The sequence below is a fragment of the Balaenoptera musculus genome, chromosome 1 (genome assembly GCF_009873245.2).
Source record: "Balaenoptera musculus isolate JJ_BM4_2016_0621 chromosome 1, mBalMus1.pri.v3, whole genome shotgun sequence".
Taxonomy (NCBI): Eukaryota; Metazoa; Chordata; class Mammalia; order Artiodactyla; family Balaenopteridae; genus Balaenoptera; species Balaenoptera musculus.
Window position 1 is genome coordinate 80,575,753 of NC_045785.1, and position 16,935 is coordinate 80,592,687.

Below are 16,935 nucleotides of genomic sequence, written 5' to 3' on the forward strand. Positions count from 1 at the left end.
CCCTCCGCATCCGCAGTTCTTCTGCATCCATGGATTCAACCAACCGCGGACCGTGTAGTGCTGTAGTACTTATTATTGAAAAATATCCGCGTATAAGTGAACCCTCACAGTTCAAACATGTGCTGTCTAGGGGTAACTGGCTTCACTCAAAGGTTGCTGATGAGGAATCTGTGGACTCAAAGCCTACTATTAAACTCCTAAACTTTTGTTTTGGACTGTGTGACTTTCCCACGCTAGGCACCATAGGGTTCATTCTTCTCCTTCTGCCATAATTTAAAGTAAGTCAGTCAGAGAATGCAGTATTTGAAGGGAAGATTCTGATGAAGATTAAGATATGACTTCTCAAAACGCCCTTCCGTGCTTCTCTCCCCTATAAAGCAGTCATCGTTTCAGCCTGGCTAGTTGGATGGCCCAAGGTAAGGCCAAAGATCGTGGCATGTGTTGGTTCAATGGAGAATTAATGAAATTCTAAACAGAAAGTCTGTGCCTGTCTCACCTGAATGATCAATCCAGCAGCTTACCTAGCTTCACAGTGTAAACAAGCATCCAAGAACAGACAGTACCAACTAGCTTCCTAGACACGCCTCAAAATGCATGTCTTTCCTTTCCATATTTGCAAGGAACCTAAGAAAGAAGCAATAGAAGGGCAGTCCATTTGTTCCTTCCCCTTGCATGACAGACTCTCCGAGCCTGGCCTGCATTCTGTCTTGGAGTCAGAACAGGTTCTCTGTTCAGGCCAGAATGTTTCAACCCTGGGACTGGGGGTAAGGGGCAGGAAGAAAGGCACATGAGAATGTTTAGGGGTGGAAGAGCATAACTTGAAAACAAACTGCTTTGTTTCACCATTTTTATCTGTTTACAATTCACGAAAATATATTTTGAAAATTTAAATAATTTTCAAGCAAGACATGAGAATTCTATATTTATCAAAGAAGACATGGTATGCATTTAAAAAAGGTCGAGAAATTCTGGTTTATGCCGTTGATTAGGGCCTCTGGTGGACATTGCTCAGCACCTTGGCTTCCTTTTTTACTTCCTGCCCATTTATATGTTTATTCTGAAGTTTTTAGCTTTGGGGGAATGTTTTATGTTTCCAGTTTGCCTGCATTATCTTTCTTTAATTAAACCCTAACCACAAAATAGCTTTATTAGCAGCTAAACTTCAGCAACATCGCAAATGTAATTAACATAAATAGTTTAAACATTCCTTTTCTATAAGGAATTTAGAGATTTGCTTAAAGCAAATTATATTTTTGCAAAACCCAATTCATGCCAAATACGTAAATGTGAAAATGGTGGGAATGAACTTTCTCTCTCTTTCATTCATTATTTCATCCATTCATCCATGCAATGAAACACTGAGTGTCTATAGTGTGCCAGGCACATGGAATGTGCACCAACTGATATGCAACAGTCACACTAACCTGTGTGAGAATAGATGTACCATAAGGCCCCTGTCAGCAGTGCTCCAATCACAAATGCTGCGAACGCAATGCCCATCACGGTTAGGGTGTCCAGACCATGGAATATCGCTATAATGAAGAGAAACCAATGCATACTTTGAGTGACTCTGCATCACATGCTGCAATTTTATATTGTTTCACAAGTATTGTCAGAAAGGCTGAGCACCAGCTAATAAAATCTGAGGATAAAAAGTGGATTCCAACAAAATGCACTGTATGTGTAACTTGGAAATGTTTTCTCAAGAGAAAAATGAAATTTTCGGATTTCCAAGATACCCTCAGTTTGCAATTTATTTTGAGCAAAAAACTTACTAAAAAAAATCAAATTTGTCAACTCTGTAAAACCTTAGGTCTATGGTTCATTGTCTCAATCTGAGGACCTACTATTTGAATGGTAAAGTGGCTTGAAAAGTCAAAGGTTAAGATGCTTGGGAAAATAAGGTGAACTTCTATCAAAATCTGACTCACGGCTTCTTATTCACTGAACACTGAGACACTACACAAAAAACAACAAGACACAAGACACTACATAAAAGACACACTCCAAACACTTTACAAACATACCTTCATGAACATTTAAAAGTATGAAAGATAACAGGAAGAAAGGTGGTGAGAAGGAGAAAACATACAATAAGGATAAATTATTCCTATGGATTATAAAATTTCACAGACCTCCTCACATTAAACCCTCCATCTCAACAATTACCTATTGTGTCATTTAACACAACCTACTTTTTAACACTTTTCCAACCATGATCTTTCTATGAGGTGAACGGAAATACTCCTCAGTGGGGAGTGATGTCAATTTTATGGTCAGCAAAACATATAAATAGAACCAATTGTTCCTCCATTTGGCAAAGATTTTTATATTTGAAATTAACTCCAGGCCACAGAAATAGAACATTTCCTTTCATTTAAGAGAACTACCTTCTTTGAATCACTTATAAAAAGTAAAAATCAGTTTCCAAGGGAGAGAGGTTTTTGGTGGAATAAAATTTCTGAAGTCTCTCTCTTTTTTTTTTACTATAAATTGAAGGTACAGGATCTCCCCATTATTTCAATACTGTTTCTATGCTCCTCTCCAGTCAGAAGTGACTCCAGCTGATCTCTATGTAAATTCAACAACTTCAGTGTAGAAGATACAGGTGTAGACAAATGTGACCCTTGAGCAGCCCCAGCACTTGAAAGGGCTCAGGAAAAGTATAATGTGGTAGAGAAGATTCTGAAGGATCCAAATTCCCAAGTCCTGGTCCCTACTCTTCTAGCCATGTGCCCTATGGTGTTCATTTAACTTCTAAAAAATGGGACAGCACTACCTCACCTGCTGAAGGCAGGGGGTAAACAAAAGGAGATTGCAAAGGGGCTGGGGATCCCCTAGGAGGAGTAAGAAGTGGGAAGAACGCTATGGAGGTTAAGACAAACCAAGCCGCCATTTAGTCTGTAGGACAGATATTAAAAGATGACTTGTCTTTTCATGCCTACAGATGCAGAAGTGGGGCATGAGTAAAAGTTTTTAATGAAAATATTCGAAAATTCTAAAGACGAAGATGTCATTTATGAGAATCAGACGAGGTGAGTACCAGAGAACGTGTCCATATGCATCTCTTTCTGGGTTCATGATACTGTTCCATGATATTGTTAAAATAAATAATACACTTAATAGAATGGTTTATAAAGTACTTAGCATAAAGGAACTCTCCAGACTGATTTTTACGTGTATGTTATGGGGTCAGCCATGGAGACTAACCTGTAAAGTCTTAAAGAGGAAAAAAAAGTACAGACTCTCCTCACAAGGCAACATTATCTAGAAGAGCTCTGGGTGCACACCCAGAAAGCCCAGGCTCTTGTCCTGCCTCAGTGACAATTATAACCATGGGGAAGTCACTTAAATACTTCTGGGTCAGAGTTTTCTTCTGTATAAAGCACTGAAATTGGCCCAGATAATTTCCAACGCATCATTTTGCAGCAGTTGGTCTCTCTCCCTTTTTGTCTTACAAGCCTTCTCAACACCCCTTGGACTAGTGATTGTCTTAATGGTATAGCAGCTAGTTCCTTTATCACTACTTCTCTGAGCAGGTAGATACTGCTGATGATACATAAAGCAAACCCCTCCCATAGCTGTATGTTAATGCTTTCAGATCACAATCGATATAAGTATGCAGATGATGAACTTCTCTAAACCTAAGAAAGTTACTACATTTGCATTAAGGTGATACACACCAATGGGTTAACAAATTCATATTTTAAAATGGCAAAGGTAGAGAGGAAAAAAGAAAGGAGAATGAAGGAATGACAGAGGAAGGGAAAAAAGAAAGTGCGAGAAAAATGGGGTGAGGGAGAATGAGAGCATAAGTCTTCTTATCAAAACTCAAAGTTTGGCAAATGTTCCATAACCAACTCATTCTTATAAAAGCCCAGGAGGCTTTATTTCGAAACAGTTGCATAAAGACTTACGTGGAGAAGCTGGAATCGGTTTCTTAATGCTTGGACCTGTTTCTGAAACAAAAACATAAATCACGATGCGTTCTACAGAGAAACCAAGTTCTAAGCAAAAGGTCATCGAAATCTCAGCAGAGGCTGACACTTTCCTATTTGTTAATAAATACTTCCTTTGTAAAAGCTCTGTCAATTATCCTCTTTAGATATCAAGACTATAACATGGATTACTCAGAAATTTTAAACACTGTACTTTGTTAATGATCAATTGTACAGTTTCTCCAATTTGAAGAAAAATTGAAGGCAAACACCTTCAAGGAATCTGAGTCTGATAATTTGTGTGTGTGTGTGTGTGTGTGTGTGTGTGTGTACCTTTCTGTTTATTTAAAAAAGGATCCAGTATCTTTAAATCCTGTGTTTCTCCAGTGTATTCAATATTATTCGACTTTCAAAAAAGTCTTTTAATGTACACAAGTGTTGTAAAGGCATCTTCATTCTTCCATCCTAATACTATCAATCACCCTACAGTTCAGCTCCTCATCACGCATCTGCATTATTACAGAGCTTTTCTAACTGGTCTCCTTGTCACCACTACTGCTCCCACCCCAAATGTTTCTCCCCCCATATGTGCCCCCAGAGTGACTTTTCCAGAGCTCAGAGCTGATTATGCTATTGCCCTGATTAAAACACTCAATGACTTCCCTTCGTTTACGGGGAAAAAAATCCAAACTTTCTCGCACGGCACAGAGAGGTCTGCCTCCCTCTACCCACCTCTCTCCAGCCTCCTTTCCTAATGGGCTCCTCACCCGTGCTGGGCTCCTTGTAGTTAAGTTCCCCCAATTGTCCATGCAGCTCCATGTCATCACAAGTTGCAAGCCATCCCCTCAAGTACCCCCCCCTCTCCCAGACCTGCTTTGCTGGCATTTTCACAGGGAGGCCTTCTCTGACTCTCTCATAGTCCATGCCCACCCCAGCAGGGCAAGTCTCTCCCACCTTTGCTCATTCCCTCCCTCTTCTGTTATAAATGTGCCACATCACATCGGAATTCTCTCAATTTTTTTTACCCCCAGGGCAGAGTCTAGATCTTATTCATCTGTATATCCTCAGGGCTCAGCCTGGCATAGAACGGCCTTACCAGAAATGCTTGGTGGAGGATGGTTAGAATGTTGATGCACTTTTTGAAAATAAAGGCAATAGAGGAAATTTGGAATAAGACTATAAGAAAATGCTTTTATGCTCTGACATTTCTATACAATGCCTTTGTGTTCAGAAAGTGCTAGACAGCCTAATCTCATTTGAGGTTTCAACCAGCCCAGTAAGGGAGGCAGAAAAATAATTCTTATCACTATTTTACCAATGAGCAGCCTGAGACTGTTATCATGTGACCAGCCCAAGGTCAGAGCCGGAAAGCATCAGGGTAGGGGCTGACCAAGGATTCCAGATTCTGCCCTGTAAGCTAAATGACTGGTGAGTGTTGCTCTGTCCTTAGCTGGGGAAGCACTGATTAAGAAGGTACTTGTGCATAGCGACATGCTATTCTCAACAGTGAGAATATCATAGACCAGGGGGTAGCATATAACAGCCAACCACTCTATTTTTGTTTAAGTGAACTAAAGATGAATTTTATATTTTTAAGTCATTGAAAAAAATGAAAATAATATTTTATGACGTGAAAATTATATGAAAGTGAAATCTGTTCCATAAATAAAGTTTTATTTGAACATAACGAGGCTCATTCATTTATATATTGTCCACCGCTGCTTTCACACTGCAACAGCAGTTAAATAGTGGAGGCAGGGACTCCATAAGCCACAACCTGAAAATATTCACCATTTGGCCCTTTATAGAAAAAATGTGATAAGTCCTCACACAGACTCTGCCCCTGTTCTTGAGAGTTTAAAAGTGATGTGTTTAGTGCCTCTCTTCATCTCCATTTTCATTCAATAAAGGAACACACACCTTGTGTTGGAATCCATAGGGAAGCAAAAAAAAAAAAAACTTGTGAAAAATTGACCAAAACAAGCAGCATTTGAGTTGATGTTTATAAAAATAAAAAAAGCTAGATAGGATTGTAAATTATCGGGATTAACCATCTCAGCTGGTTGATCACATTCTTGCAGCATGGGGTATCACGGTCCAGCTCTAAGGGAAGGAATGCTATGGGATGAATCAAAGCCACTACAACTGAACGGTGCCCCCTGGAGTTGTGCAGCATAGTGGCCCTGGGATCAGGATATATGCGAAAGTTATACTTAAATAAAATCACTAAGAAAATTTAAATAATTGTGTGTTTTTAAGAAAATCTATTTCAGTGTGCAGAACACACACCAACTACACAATGCACATAAGAGACTGTCTCTTGGGAGTTTGGCTCCACCAGCCTTATTGGCAGCAATAAAGTAACAACAGTGATGCCTTACATTTGTACGTTTGTATAGTGTTCTACAATTGACAAAAAACCTTCACTTACATTTTCTCATTTTAAACTCTCAAGAGTCCTATGAAGTAGGGGTATCTAACCACAAAATTCTTCAAGAAGTAGTGGTTTGATACGCTGAACTAAGTCCAAAGGCATTTAAAGGTCTCTATAGCGTTCATCATGCGAGAAATATACACAGTTCTGGGAAGAGTTCCATTCAATCAACCACCCATAGTTAAACTCTGTCACTCAAAATCCCCAAGAGGTTTCAAATAATGATTCTCCCCGAAGGAGACCTCATATGTGAGAATGTAGGTTTTATAGTAAGGCCTGTGTGATAGATGACATTGTTTTAAAATTCTTAATGGATTTACGTTATGACCTAATCCTCTTACCCCACCCCAAAAAGGGGCCTCCTCATAGAGCTAAGCAGAAACAGTTGTTGCTCATTTCCCCAGAGGCGAAGTTCCTCCATGCTTTCTGTGCATAAACAATAATAAGCACAAGCTGCAGATACAAGGTTAAAGGATTTTATCCTCTAACATTTTTGTTCCAAAATTCCCAATAACCCCTGAGTATAACTAAAATAGTTTGATCTCCACTGGAACCCTATGATCGAGTTGGCATGCTGAAAGGAAAAGAGTGGACAGAACAATATTTACTTTTGCTTTAAGGGTACGACTGCAAGAAAGGAATCCTAGCTATTACTATAAAGAGAATTTTAACAGTAAAGATTTCTTTACAGACAGAACAAACTATAATCAACATTTTGAATTAAATCTTTTCATGTACTCTGAGCAAACTTTGGTCTGCCCCAGAACCAGAATTTCCCTCCTCAGACTGTTAGGCATGGTTTTCATAAAAGGGATATTTCTGGGGTTATGCGTGAGTAACCGACCACAGCTTCTCAATTCAGTTCTCCTAAACATGGCAGGACCAGGCAGGCCCACAGGGAAATGAGGTGTCTAACAGGCACCCACATCTATTAGTATTTGGCACAGAAGGAAGGATGGGGAGACAAAGAAGCTTGTGCAGGCCACTGAAGATATACTTTTTACTAACTTTATTGCACTCAATAAATTAATTAATCTCTTCTCTGGGTTCTTTCAATATCACTGCAATTGCCTATTCACTTATCTGCATCCTTCTACTAGATCAGTGGTTCTCAACTGGGGGTGATTTTTGCCCACTTGGCTCCTCAGGGGACATTTGGAAATGTCTAGACACATTTTGGGTTGTCACAACTGCTGGTAGAAGGGTTTGCTAAGGACGTCTAGTAGGTAGAGGCCAGGGATGCTCCTCAACATCCTACAATTCACGGGATAACGCCCACAGCAAAGAGTTCAAAGATAGGAAAGATAGGAAAATTTGTTTACTATATGCCAAGCATGTAGTAGGTCCTCAATAAACATTTCTGTTATAAATAACCATAAATATCATATATATCTTATTATTGCACACATACCCTAGCAACTCAACTTCTATGCTGCTTTCAGAGCAGTCTTCCTAAACGATCTGACCATCGGTTCTCTACTTGAAATCTTTGATGGGTCTCAACTTTTAAAGGTGCATACTGGAATATTTGTGAATAAAATGAAATGTCTGGGTTTCCTTCAAAACAATCCAGGGACAGGAAGTGATAAAACAAAACTGGCTATGAATTGGTAATTGTTGAAACCAATTGAAGGGTTTATGGGAGTTCATTCTACTATTACCTCTGTTTCTGTTTATATTTGAACTTTTCTAAAGTAAAAAGTTTTCAAAATGTGAAGCACATTGAATGACATAAAACCCTATGATATCTCTTCCTTACTGGATAGAGACTGAATGTCTTGGTCTGTTAATTAAACATTCATACCATCTTTCTACTCAGCTTCCCCTCATCTCTACCTCAGCCTGAGGACAAAACCTGGCTGGTGCTTTAGACTATTTTTGTTCTGGAAAAATCAAATGTGTTCCAAAAAGTAACGCCTCTCTTGGATTAATTTCCAACTGACGTTCACAACTTTCCCTTCCACTCCCCTCTAATCCCCCGCAAAAACCCTAGTTTGGCTGAGATGTTAAGAGGAAGGAAAGGAAATTAACATTTACTGAGTGCCCATGATATGCCAGGTACTGTCCTGAGCACATTTTAATCTTTAAAAAGTTATGTGTAAAATAGATAGCTAGTGGGAAGCAGCCGCATAGCACAGGGTGATCAGCTGGGTGCTTTGTGACCACCTAGAGGGGTGGGATAGGGAGGGTGGGAGGGAGGGAGACGCAAGATGGAAGAGATATGGGGACATATGTATATGTATAACTGATTCACTTTGTTATAAAGCAGAAACTAACACACCACTGTAAAGCAATTATACTCCAACAAAGATGTTTAAAAAAAAAAAAAGTTATGTGGTAGAAATATGGAGAAAATTCAGTATTTTAAACACTTAACTTGCTAAGAATTATATATTGTATATAAATCATGGCAAATTTGGCGATGTTCTTTTGTGCCCCCAATTTTTTTTTTGTATATATGCCCTAAATTTCAGAGAAATGATTACTTTTCCCTTTCACCATAAAAAAAAAAAAATCATCGCTGATGTGGTATAATCATTTTTATTATGTAAGCCCAAGTGTTCTCAAATGCTGTAAAAAGTGGTCACAGCATCCAAAGCAAACAGCACTAACCTGCCTATACTTCAAAATATTTCAGAAAATATGGTAGGATGGCACCACCTCAACTATTTTAATTGTTTTGCCATAAACCATAATCTGCATAAACTATTCACGTTTCCTGGGCTTTTTTGTGAGTTACAATTCAAAGTCACAGAACTTGTCCTAAATTTTAATACTCTCTTAAACAGTTTACATGTTTCCCAACATCTTAACCCTTTGGGGGAACAGACTTTTTTCCTTAAATTCTTTTTTTTTTTTTTTTAAATGAAAAGATTCTATTTATTTGTATACGGTTATATGAACATAGAGAAAGGGATGGAAAGATATACACAGGATACAAAACTGTTAACTTTCATTAACCAGGTGTGGGTTAAGGACTATTTATTACCTATTTTATTATACATTTAATATTGCATCAACTGTTAGAATGAATAGGTATTAATTTTATAATTAAAAATGAATAAAAATTGGGCTTCCCTGGTGGCACAGTGGTTGAGAATCTGCCTGCCAATGCAGGGGACACGGGTTCGAGCCCTGGTCTGGGAAGATCCCACATGCCACGGAGCAACTAGGCCCGTGAGCCACAATTGCTGAGCCTGTGCGTCTGGAGCCTGTGCTCCGCAACAAGAGAGGCCACGATAATGAGAGGCCTGCGCACCGCGATGAAGAGTGGCCCCCACTTGCCGCAACTAGAGAAAGCCCTTGCACAGAAACGAAGACCCAACACAGCCATAAATAAATAAATTAATTAAAAAAAAAATGAATAAAAATTAAAATGAAAACTTAAAATAAGTAATAAAATATATTGCTGGAAAACAGAAATTTTCTCAAATTATTGCATTTCTCCTCTTCCTTTAAACCCACTTCTTTTTTTTTTAATTTTTATTGAAGTATAGTTGCTTTACAATATTGTGCTAGTTTATACTGTACAGCAAAGTGAATCAGCTATACGTATACATATATCCCCTCTTTTTTGGATTTCCTTCTCATTTAGGTCACCACAGAGCACTGAGTAGAGTTCTCTGTGCTATACAGTAGGTTCTCATTAGTTATCCATTTTACACATAGTATCAATAGTGTAAATTCTTCAACTTCTTTTCATTTCATAATTATTAGAGTCCTTGGGTGCTAACTTGCATACCAGTGTGATGCAGCATGAACAGGGGAAGGGGCCAGGAAGAGGGGTATGAAGAGATAGATGCCTATGTTGCTTGCAGTTTTTATTAAAAACTAGAATCAACCTCCCCTTAGGACAAGGCATAGGGTTTAAGAGCACAGGCTCTGGAATCAAAGTTCCTTGATTCAAATCCCAGACCCACCATTTATTTATATGCCTTGGCCATCCTTGCTCTATACTATACTTGCCTCACAGAGGGGCTATGTGGATCATATACTATTATCCACATAAAGCATTTAGCACAGAGCCTTGTACTAAGTAAATGCTCAATAAATGTTAGATCATCATTATCATCATCTCCATCATTGCCACTACCATCATCTATTATTGAAAATTTAAGAAGCAAAAGAATTCTAATCCAATGTTGGTTCCCAAGGGACTGAGAGGTCAAAGGTAGCAAAGATGTGCTGCAAGGTTCGGGAAAGTTCCATTAAAAACAGTGGCCCAGAGGAGGGACCCAGAATTATTTATTTAGTCTTGATGGCCTATTCTCCCTGTCCACAGAAGGAAGAAACACCACCTGAAATGTGTCCGTGCTACTGGCAGTGGTAGCCACAGAGCAGCCCTGTGGCTGGCTGTGAAGTTGAAATCCTCTATCCGCTGCCCCAGAAAACCCAAGTGTTGAGAAATAAGATGGACCAAATGGCCAGGGAGAGCTAGAACTTTGGCCCAGTCTCCAAAGAGCACCCATATAGTAAAAAGACAGTAAACCGTCCCATTGGTTGGGAAATTTTTACCCCCAAAGTTAATCCCAACAAGAGATCTGCCCACTTCCAGAGATACTATAGTATGTTATCTTACTACAGTAACACATTAGGCTGTCTGGCAGGAAGAACATTCATGATCCTGTTATTTTTCAAAGAGACCAATGTTATCAGGCAAATGGCCACACTCCCCTTATAAATGATTATTCCAATTCACTGAGAGGTAGAAGGAAAGCACGGACCCGAAGGGCCTGCCTGCATTGAGGAGAAATGCTTCTAGAGTCAAAGGAAAATAAACATAAAAGGTGAGAGGAGTCACTCATAAAGCTAAAAACTGCCAGAAAACCTACCCCATTCAGTGTAAAGTTAGAAAGAGCATTTGCATACAGCCTCTGGGAAGCCAGCCTACAGTCTAACCTTCTCAATTTGTTTAACAAACCGAAGCAATAAACTTTCTTCACCGCCGTGCTTCTCCACTAAAATCTACTCTCAATTAGCAAATCTCATGAAATTGCTTTGATATTTGGTAAAACTTTACTCTTGAACTTTTATGTAAAGAAAACATTGACCTTTCAGGATAATTACAAAGTTTAAATAAAAGAGGAATTACTTAGAAAAATACCACCAGACTTAAAAGAATGGATGAATGAATTACTGGAAGTTATACGGCTGCAATATTGATGCCTAATTATTGTCTGGCACAGGAAAAAGCAAGCTGCTGCCTTCAATTACCAGCAGAATGACCTCTCTCAAAATAGGTAAGAGTAACAGATGGAGTACGAGGTAGCTGTTGCTGTTGTTAAACCACTTTCACATCACAAAACAGAGCCAGCTGTCGCCCAATTGTCACATATACTTTGCAACACAGTTAATTTATTCTTATTTCTTTCCCTTGGACCCAATAAACAAGGAACTATTTGGGCAATCCACTTAGAAAGACTGAGGCTGTTACAGCTGTTTCAAACTGTTGAAAACCAACTAATAACGTAAAACAGACAACAACAACAAAAACATTGATGAGGAACCAATAAACATCTCCTATGTACATTTCACACCAACTTTAGGAGGGCTGGGAAATGAATGAAAAATGGTTTTGCTTCTTCAAACAGTACAGCTGAGTGTTACAGCTGAAAGGGCCTCTGGGGGTCATCTGGTCGAAACCCCTCTTTTTCCAGTTAAAGAAAATGAAACCCAAGGACCTAAGGGGAGAGCTCCAAAGTGCCACAGCCAGCTAGCAGGGAAAGCCAAGAGCTGTGCATAAGATTCTAAAAACTAAATTATAAATATGCACTTGAACAGTTCTCAGCCTTCTTTCGGCTGTGACACCTAAGATGGATGGTGTTCACATAGACAGTGCCCTCCCCAAAGGTATCTGCGGTCCTGAAAAAGTACTCTAATAGCTTGCAGCCAGCACAACCTTTACCAGTAGGTCATGGAAAAATGGGCTATGGACTACATGCAATTCCAGCAGGAATTCTAACCCTCTCCTATGCTTCCTCAAGGAAGCATATTTGCACGCAAGGGAGAGTGACATCGTGATGTGATGGAGGCAACCTAGACTTTGATCTAATATTTAAAGAGGAAATCATTGGGACTTGCCTGGCAGTACACTGGTTAAGGCTCCACACTTCCACTGCAGGGGACACGGGTTCGATCCCTGGTTGGGTAACTAAGATCCCACATGCCGTGCAGCACGGCCAAAAGGGGAAAATAAATAAATAAATAAGGAAATCATTTGCAAATGTATCACTAACCGCATGCCAGCAGGAGAACCAACTAAATAAAATACTCCTTGGGCAAAGAATTCTATTCTAAAGTTACTAATTGGCTATTAATTTATCTTTTGAATACAAGTGGACTTTGATTTACAGTATTGCAGCTTCTTTATGAGCAGCCTTCAGGCCCCTCTTCTCTGACTGAGCCTCCTTGAAACGCACCTTTAAATTGTACTTCATGGTGGATCACAGCGAGGGGCTTGGTGAACGTCTTCTTATTCTGCATCATGGCCCAGATCATCGAGGCATCCAGCGAGGTGCAGGCTTCATCAGGAAGCACACACTGCAGAGAGGCAGAGCAAAGCAGAGTCGGGAGGTCACTCAAAAGGGCCTGCACAAGTTGACCTGTGGCCCCTTATCAGACAGCTCACAGCTGTTTACCCCAGAAAAACAGGACATTGGGGTGGTTTCAAAGAACCACAAATAATCTGGGAGATGTGAGAGCAGGCCCAGTGTATTCTCAGCTGCACTTGAAGATGCAAACATGGCTGGACGGCTTCCCACAAAACAACTGGAGGTTTTAGTGTTATTTAGTCTGAAAAATAAAAAAACTACATGATGAATGTTGGCCCTTCACCAAGCTGGCTTCACATAAATGGTTCATGTTTGTGATTTGTGATTGTGGGAAACTTCATGTATTGCATTATGAGGGTGACAGATTTTACATTTGTTGTCCAAAAAGATAATCATGTTGTCGAGTACGTTTGATTTTTTAACTCTGGTATAGGCTCATGCAAAATGAAGCTTTCCAGGGTCATCTGCTTTTAATGTTCCAAAATGAAGTCCTGGGGAGTTGTGCCCAGGTGTGGAGGCCATGAGATCAGCTGTTTCTAGCTATTTTAAGGCTCCAAACTTAGAACCAGCATGCCCAAGCCTAGTGTATCTGTTTCCATTACCTTTTTCTTTAAAATAACTTTGGTTCCTTATCTATGCCCATCAGTGGGTAAAACGCTAATGTCAATGACATCCATTCCCTTTTGTTGGAAGAGGAAACATATCAATTATTTTAGAAGTCTATACACAGCAAGGTACCCAGAAAAGTTAATTAGCTTCCAGTTCTTCCAATCACAAAAGAGCAAAGACTTGTAGCTTTATTGCCATTGCTGCTCTAGGCAACATGAAAGTCAGATACATGTTATAAGAAGACAACTCCCCCCCTCTCCCCACCCCCCCAAACAAGCAAATAAGAAAAGCCCTCTTGTAAAGGGAAACAATGGATTTTCTGTGGAGAGGAATCATTACTGAAAAGATTTGCATTTTAGGAAAAGCCTTCTTACTTTCCTACTAGTTCTTTGGTTAAGCAAGAGTCTATGATTCTACAACGAACTCACTGCAAGACCCTGGGCAAGACACTGAACTCTCTGGCCTCAATTTCATCAGCAATGGGCAGGGTTGGACTCAACGATCTTTGAGAACTCTTCCTAGAAGATTCTTTGGCTCTGTCTATTGTCATAGAAAGCACTCACAGGAATGTGGAAATATTAACCACAGGCAGCAAACAGAGGGACAGTGGTAACAGCTCTATAAATGGTCCTCTGTCATCATCTCTACCATCTCATTTGCTCCTCTACCCAGGAGGGAAGCCGGTACTATTACTTCAACGGTACAGATGAGGACACGCAGGTTCTGAGAGGTCAGGGACTTGCTAATATCCTGTTGGTAAGCAGCAGGCCTTCCTTCTCGGTCCTCCGTGCTCTTTCCATTCTATCTTGCCTTGGATATAAATAGCGACTTTAGGCTTAGGGTCACATCCTATGTCATCCCCTGTGACTTAGAACTCTCCTTTGAATGTTCTGGAAGGAAATATTAGGACTAATTTTCACAGATTAACACACTATGAAGTTGGGCTGCCACAGGCCAGGCTCACTGAAAGGTAACAGCCACAGCCATCAGTAAAGACCCCTGGTAACTGCCAGGCCTCCCCTCCTAGACCCCTAACTCCTAAAAGTTATCCTCTGGGTCCCAGCCATGTACGAAGCTCCACATGGTTTTCTACCATGGTCCACTACACCCCAACCTTGATGGCCACTGGAAAGTGAAGGCCCACACAGCTAAGGCACCAATGTTTCCAAAGGCAACCTAAAGAACAGCCTAAATCACCATATATATATATATATATATATATATATATATATATATATACGTACTCCCTGAGGACTATGAAATCAGATTTGCTATATTTTCAAATGTGTTATAAAATTTCCTATGGTCTTATGGAGAAATGGATGCCCAGGGGAATATAATAGTGCAAAGGATTCATATCAATGGTAATCCATCCAATAATAATAATTTTTTCTTCTCCCTCTACACCCATCTCTTACAACCTATGTATCAGGTGAGAAAATTCCATCCATACAATACATTATTAATGATATGACTCGATTATTAGACTTTTAGACATTAATTGATATGTGATTATAAAAGGAATAGAAGTCAGCTTACACTGTGTGAGATGTCTAAAAAAATGCACATATGAAATTATACATAATTATGGCAGATCACAGAAACAAAACTAAGCAGAAGATACCCTTTGTGCACAGGGCCAAAATGATGAGGTAATTACCCTTGCTGATCCCCCCTACCTTGGCCACGCCAGCAAGGTCAAAGGGTTCTGATTTCTGTTGTGGCAATAGAATGTACTGGTTCAATGTGGGGAGTGACATGAGGCGAACATGACGAACCGATGAGAAACCAAGAAAAATTAAAATATTTGTTAGTTTCCCTTAGAAGTCCTCATGAGACAAGTCAACCTTATAACTCACACAGAGAAGGTCAAAAAACAACTGCAATACAAATCTCAGCGGGACCTGGAAAAATTAATCCTCACACTGAACTTGTCCTTCGGCTCTCTGTACTCTTGGCACTGGATACTATCTGAATAGCAAAGATAAAGCCAGACCTCTCCTTCAATGGAAAACAGTCTTGATTTATCATTCGTAAGATACTACTGAGTAGCACGCATGGAAAAAAAAAAAAAATCATACTGTCAGGATTTATTCTCTAAGACTCCATAAAACTCACAGTTCCCTGCTAACATGAACTTTACGGCTTCAACTGGGCAGTTCCCAAACCCAAAACCTCAACCTGCTGTAACTTGTGATTAAACTTCTCTGGTAGGTCACTGCCTCACCTAAAAATGTCAAAATAACAGTACAAATGGATGAAGGCCCACTAACCTTAGGTAACTTCTGGGGGTCCTTTTCCTTTTTGGTACACAATGTGAGCTCACACTGTAGAAAGAGCAGGGAGGTGTTGAAGATGGGCTTAAAAACAAAGCTGAATCGTTTCTTATCTATCTCGGCTTGTGGGATAGGAAAGTGCACTCTCTTGGGATTGTAGAATTTCACAGATTCATCTTTAGGACAAATGTTCTCAATGATAGTATAATCAGACATCCTATCAGGGTTCGAATATGGAGAGATAAAGCACGTTTGGATGGCAAATCCCAGTTCTTGGTCAGCCTTGGTAACGGACACCTACAACAGAACAGAAAGATCAATTCAGAAACAAGTTAGCATGTCACTTTCACTCTAGGCACAAGGGTAACATACCAAAGCGGCCCTTCTGATGAAAGACATTGCTTTACTTTCCTAACATATCTATATAGTCTTCCTTCTAATTACAAAAGTAACACACACTAATTGAAGAAACAGATGTTTTCCTTTAAACTTGGTATAGATGATACAGTGAATTATTTAGTTCAAGTCCCAGCCTGGAAGAGTCTATAATACAAGATAAATAAGTCTCTTCAACCTCCCATAAGTCCTCTGGGAAATAAAAACAAAAGTACATCATGCACCTAAGTGGATTTTCCCAAATAAACAAAACACCAGTAGGCAAAGCCCCTAATGTCATTAATAGTGTATCACCTGTAAGGCAAGCTCTTTTAAAAAATTACTCCAAAAATAAAGGACAGAGGCAGAATCTATTTAAACTAGGCACGGAAGACCAAACTTCTAAACTGCAGCAAGTCAGACTGAGCCTAGAACATTGCAGTAAAGCTATAGATTCGCCTGAAGTCCTGCTTCATGGTGAGCAGGCAGAGCTGGCCTCTGGGGCTTCATGTCGGGGAGGGTGCAATCTGGTGGCGATCACAGGCCTGGCAAAGTATCCCCGCTTCTCAGAGGTCCAAACCAGACCTTGCCAAGTACTCTCCCTTCACTCTTTAAGCCCAAGGGTGTTTTAAGGGAAATCTAATCTGGAAATGTTTCTGACTCATTTACACTTCCCTCTTACAAAACATTTGTATGGGCTATGTCCAAACCTTGTTAAGGTTCTTTTCTTTAGAAACAGGAAGTAGTATTTG

At 39.8% G+C, this 16,935-nt stretch overlaps 1 protein-coding gene across 11 annotated transcripts in view; it reads right to left on the bottom strand.

Moving 5' to 3' along the window:
• TGFBR3 (transforming growth factor beta receptor 3) overlaps window positions 1-16,935 on the bottom strand; it is a 199,732-nt gene that overhangs the window by 13,250 nt on the left and 169,547 nt on the right. For 6 of the 11 annotated variants that reach the window (XM_036857738.1, XM_036857700.1, XM_036857730.1 and 3 more), the window contains 5 exons: window positions 15,806-16,105; window positions 15,212-15,247; window positions 12,792-12,912; window positions 3,918-3,959; window positions 1,425-1,532 (listed from right to left, as the gene is read on the bottom strand). In XM_036857738.1, the coding sequence (XP_036713633.1) occupies window positions 1,425-1,532; window positions 3,918-3,959; window positions 12,792-12,912; window positions 15,212-15,247; window positions 15,806-16,105 (607 nt within the window). The remainder of the gene's footprint in view (window positions 1-1,424; window positions 1,533-3,917; window positions 3,960-12,791; window positions 12,913-15,211; window positions 15,248-15,805; window positions 16,106-16,935) is intronic. The other 5 variants (XM_036857784.1, XM_036857774.1, XM_036857763.1 and 2 more) reach the window with 3 other exon arrangements.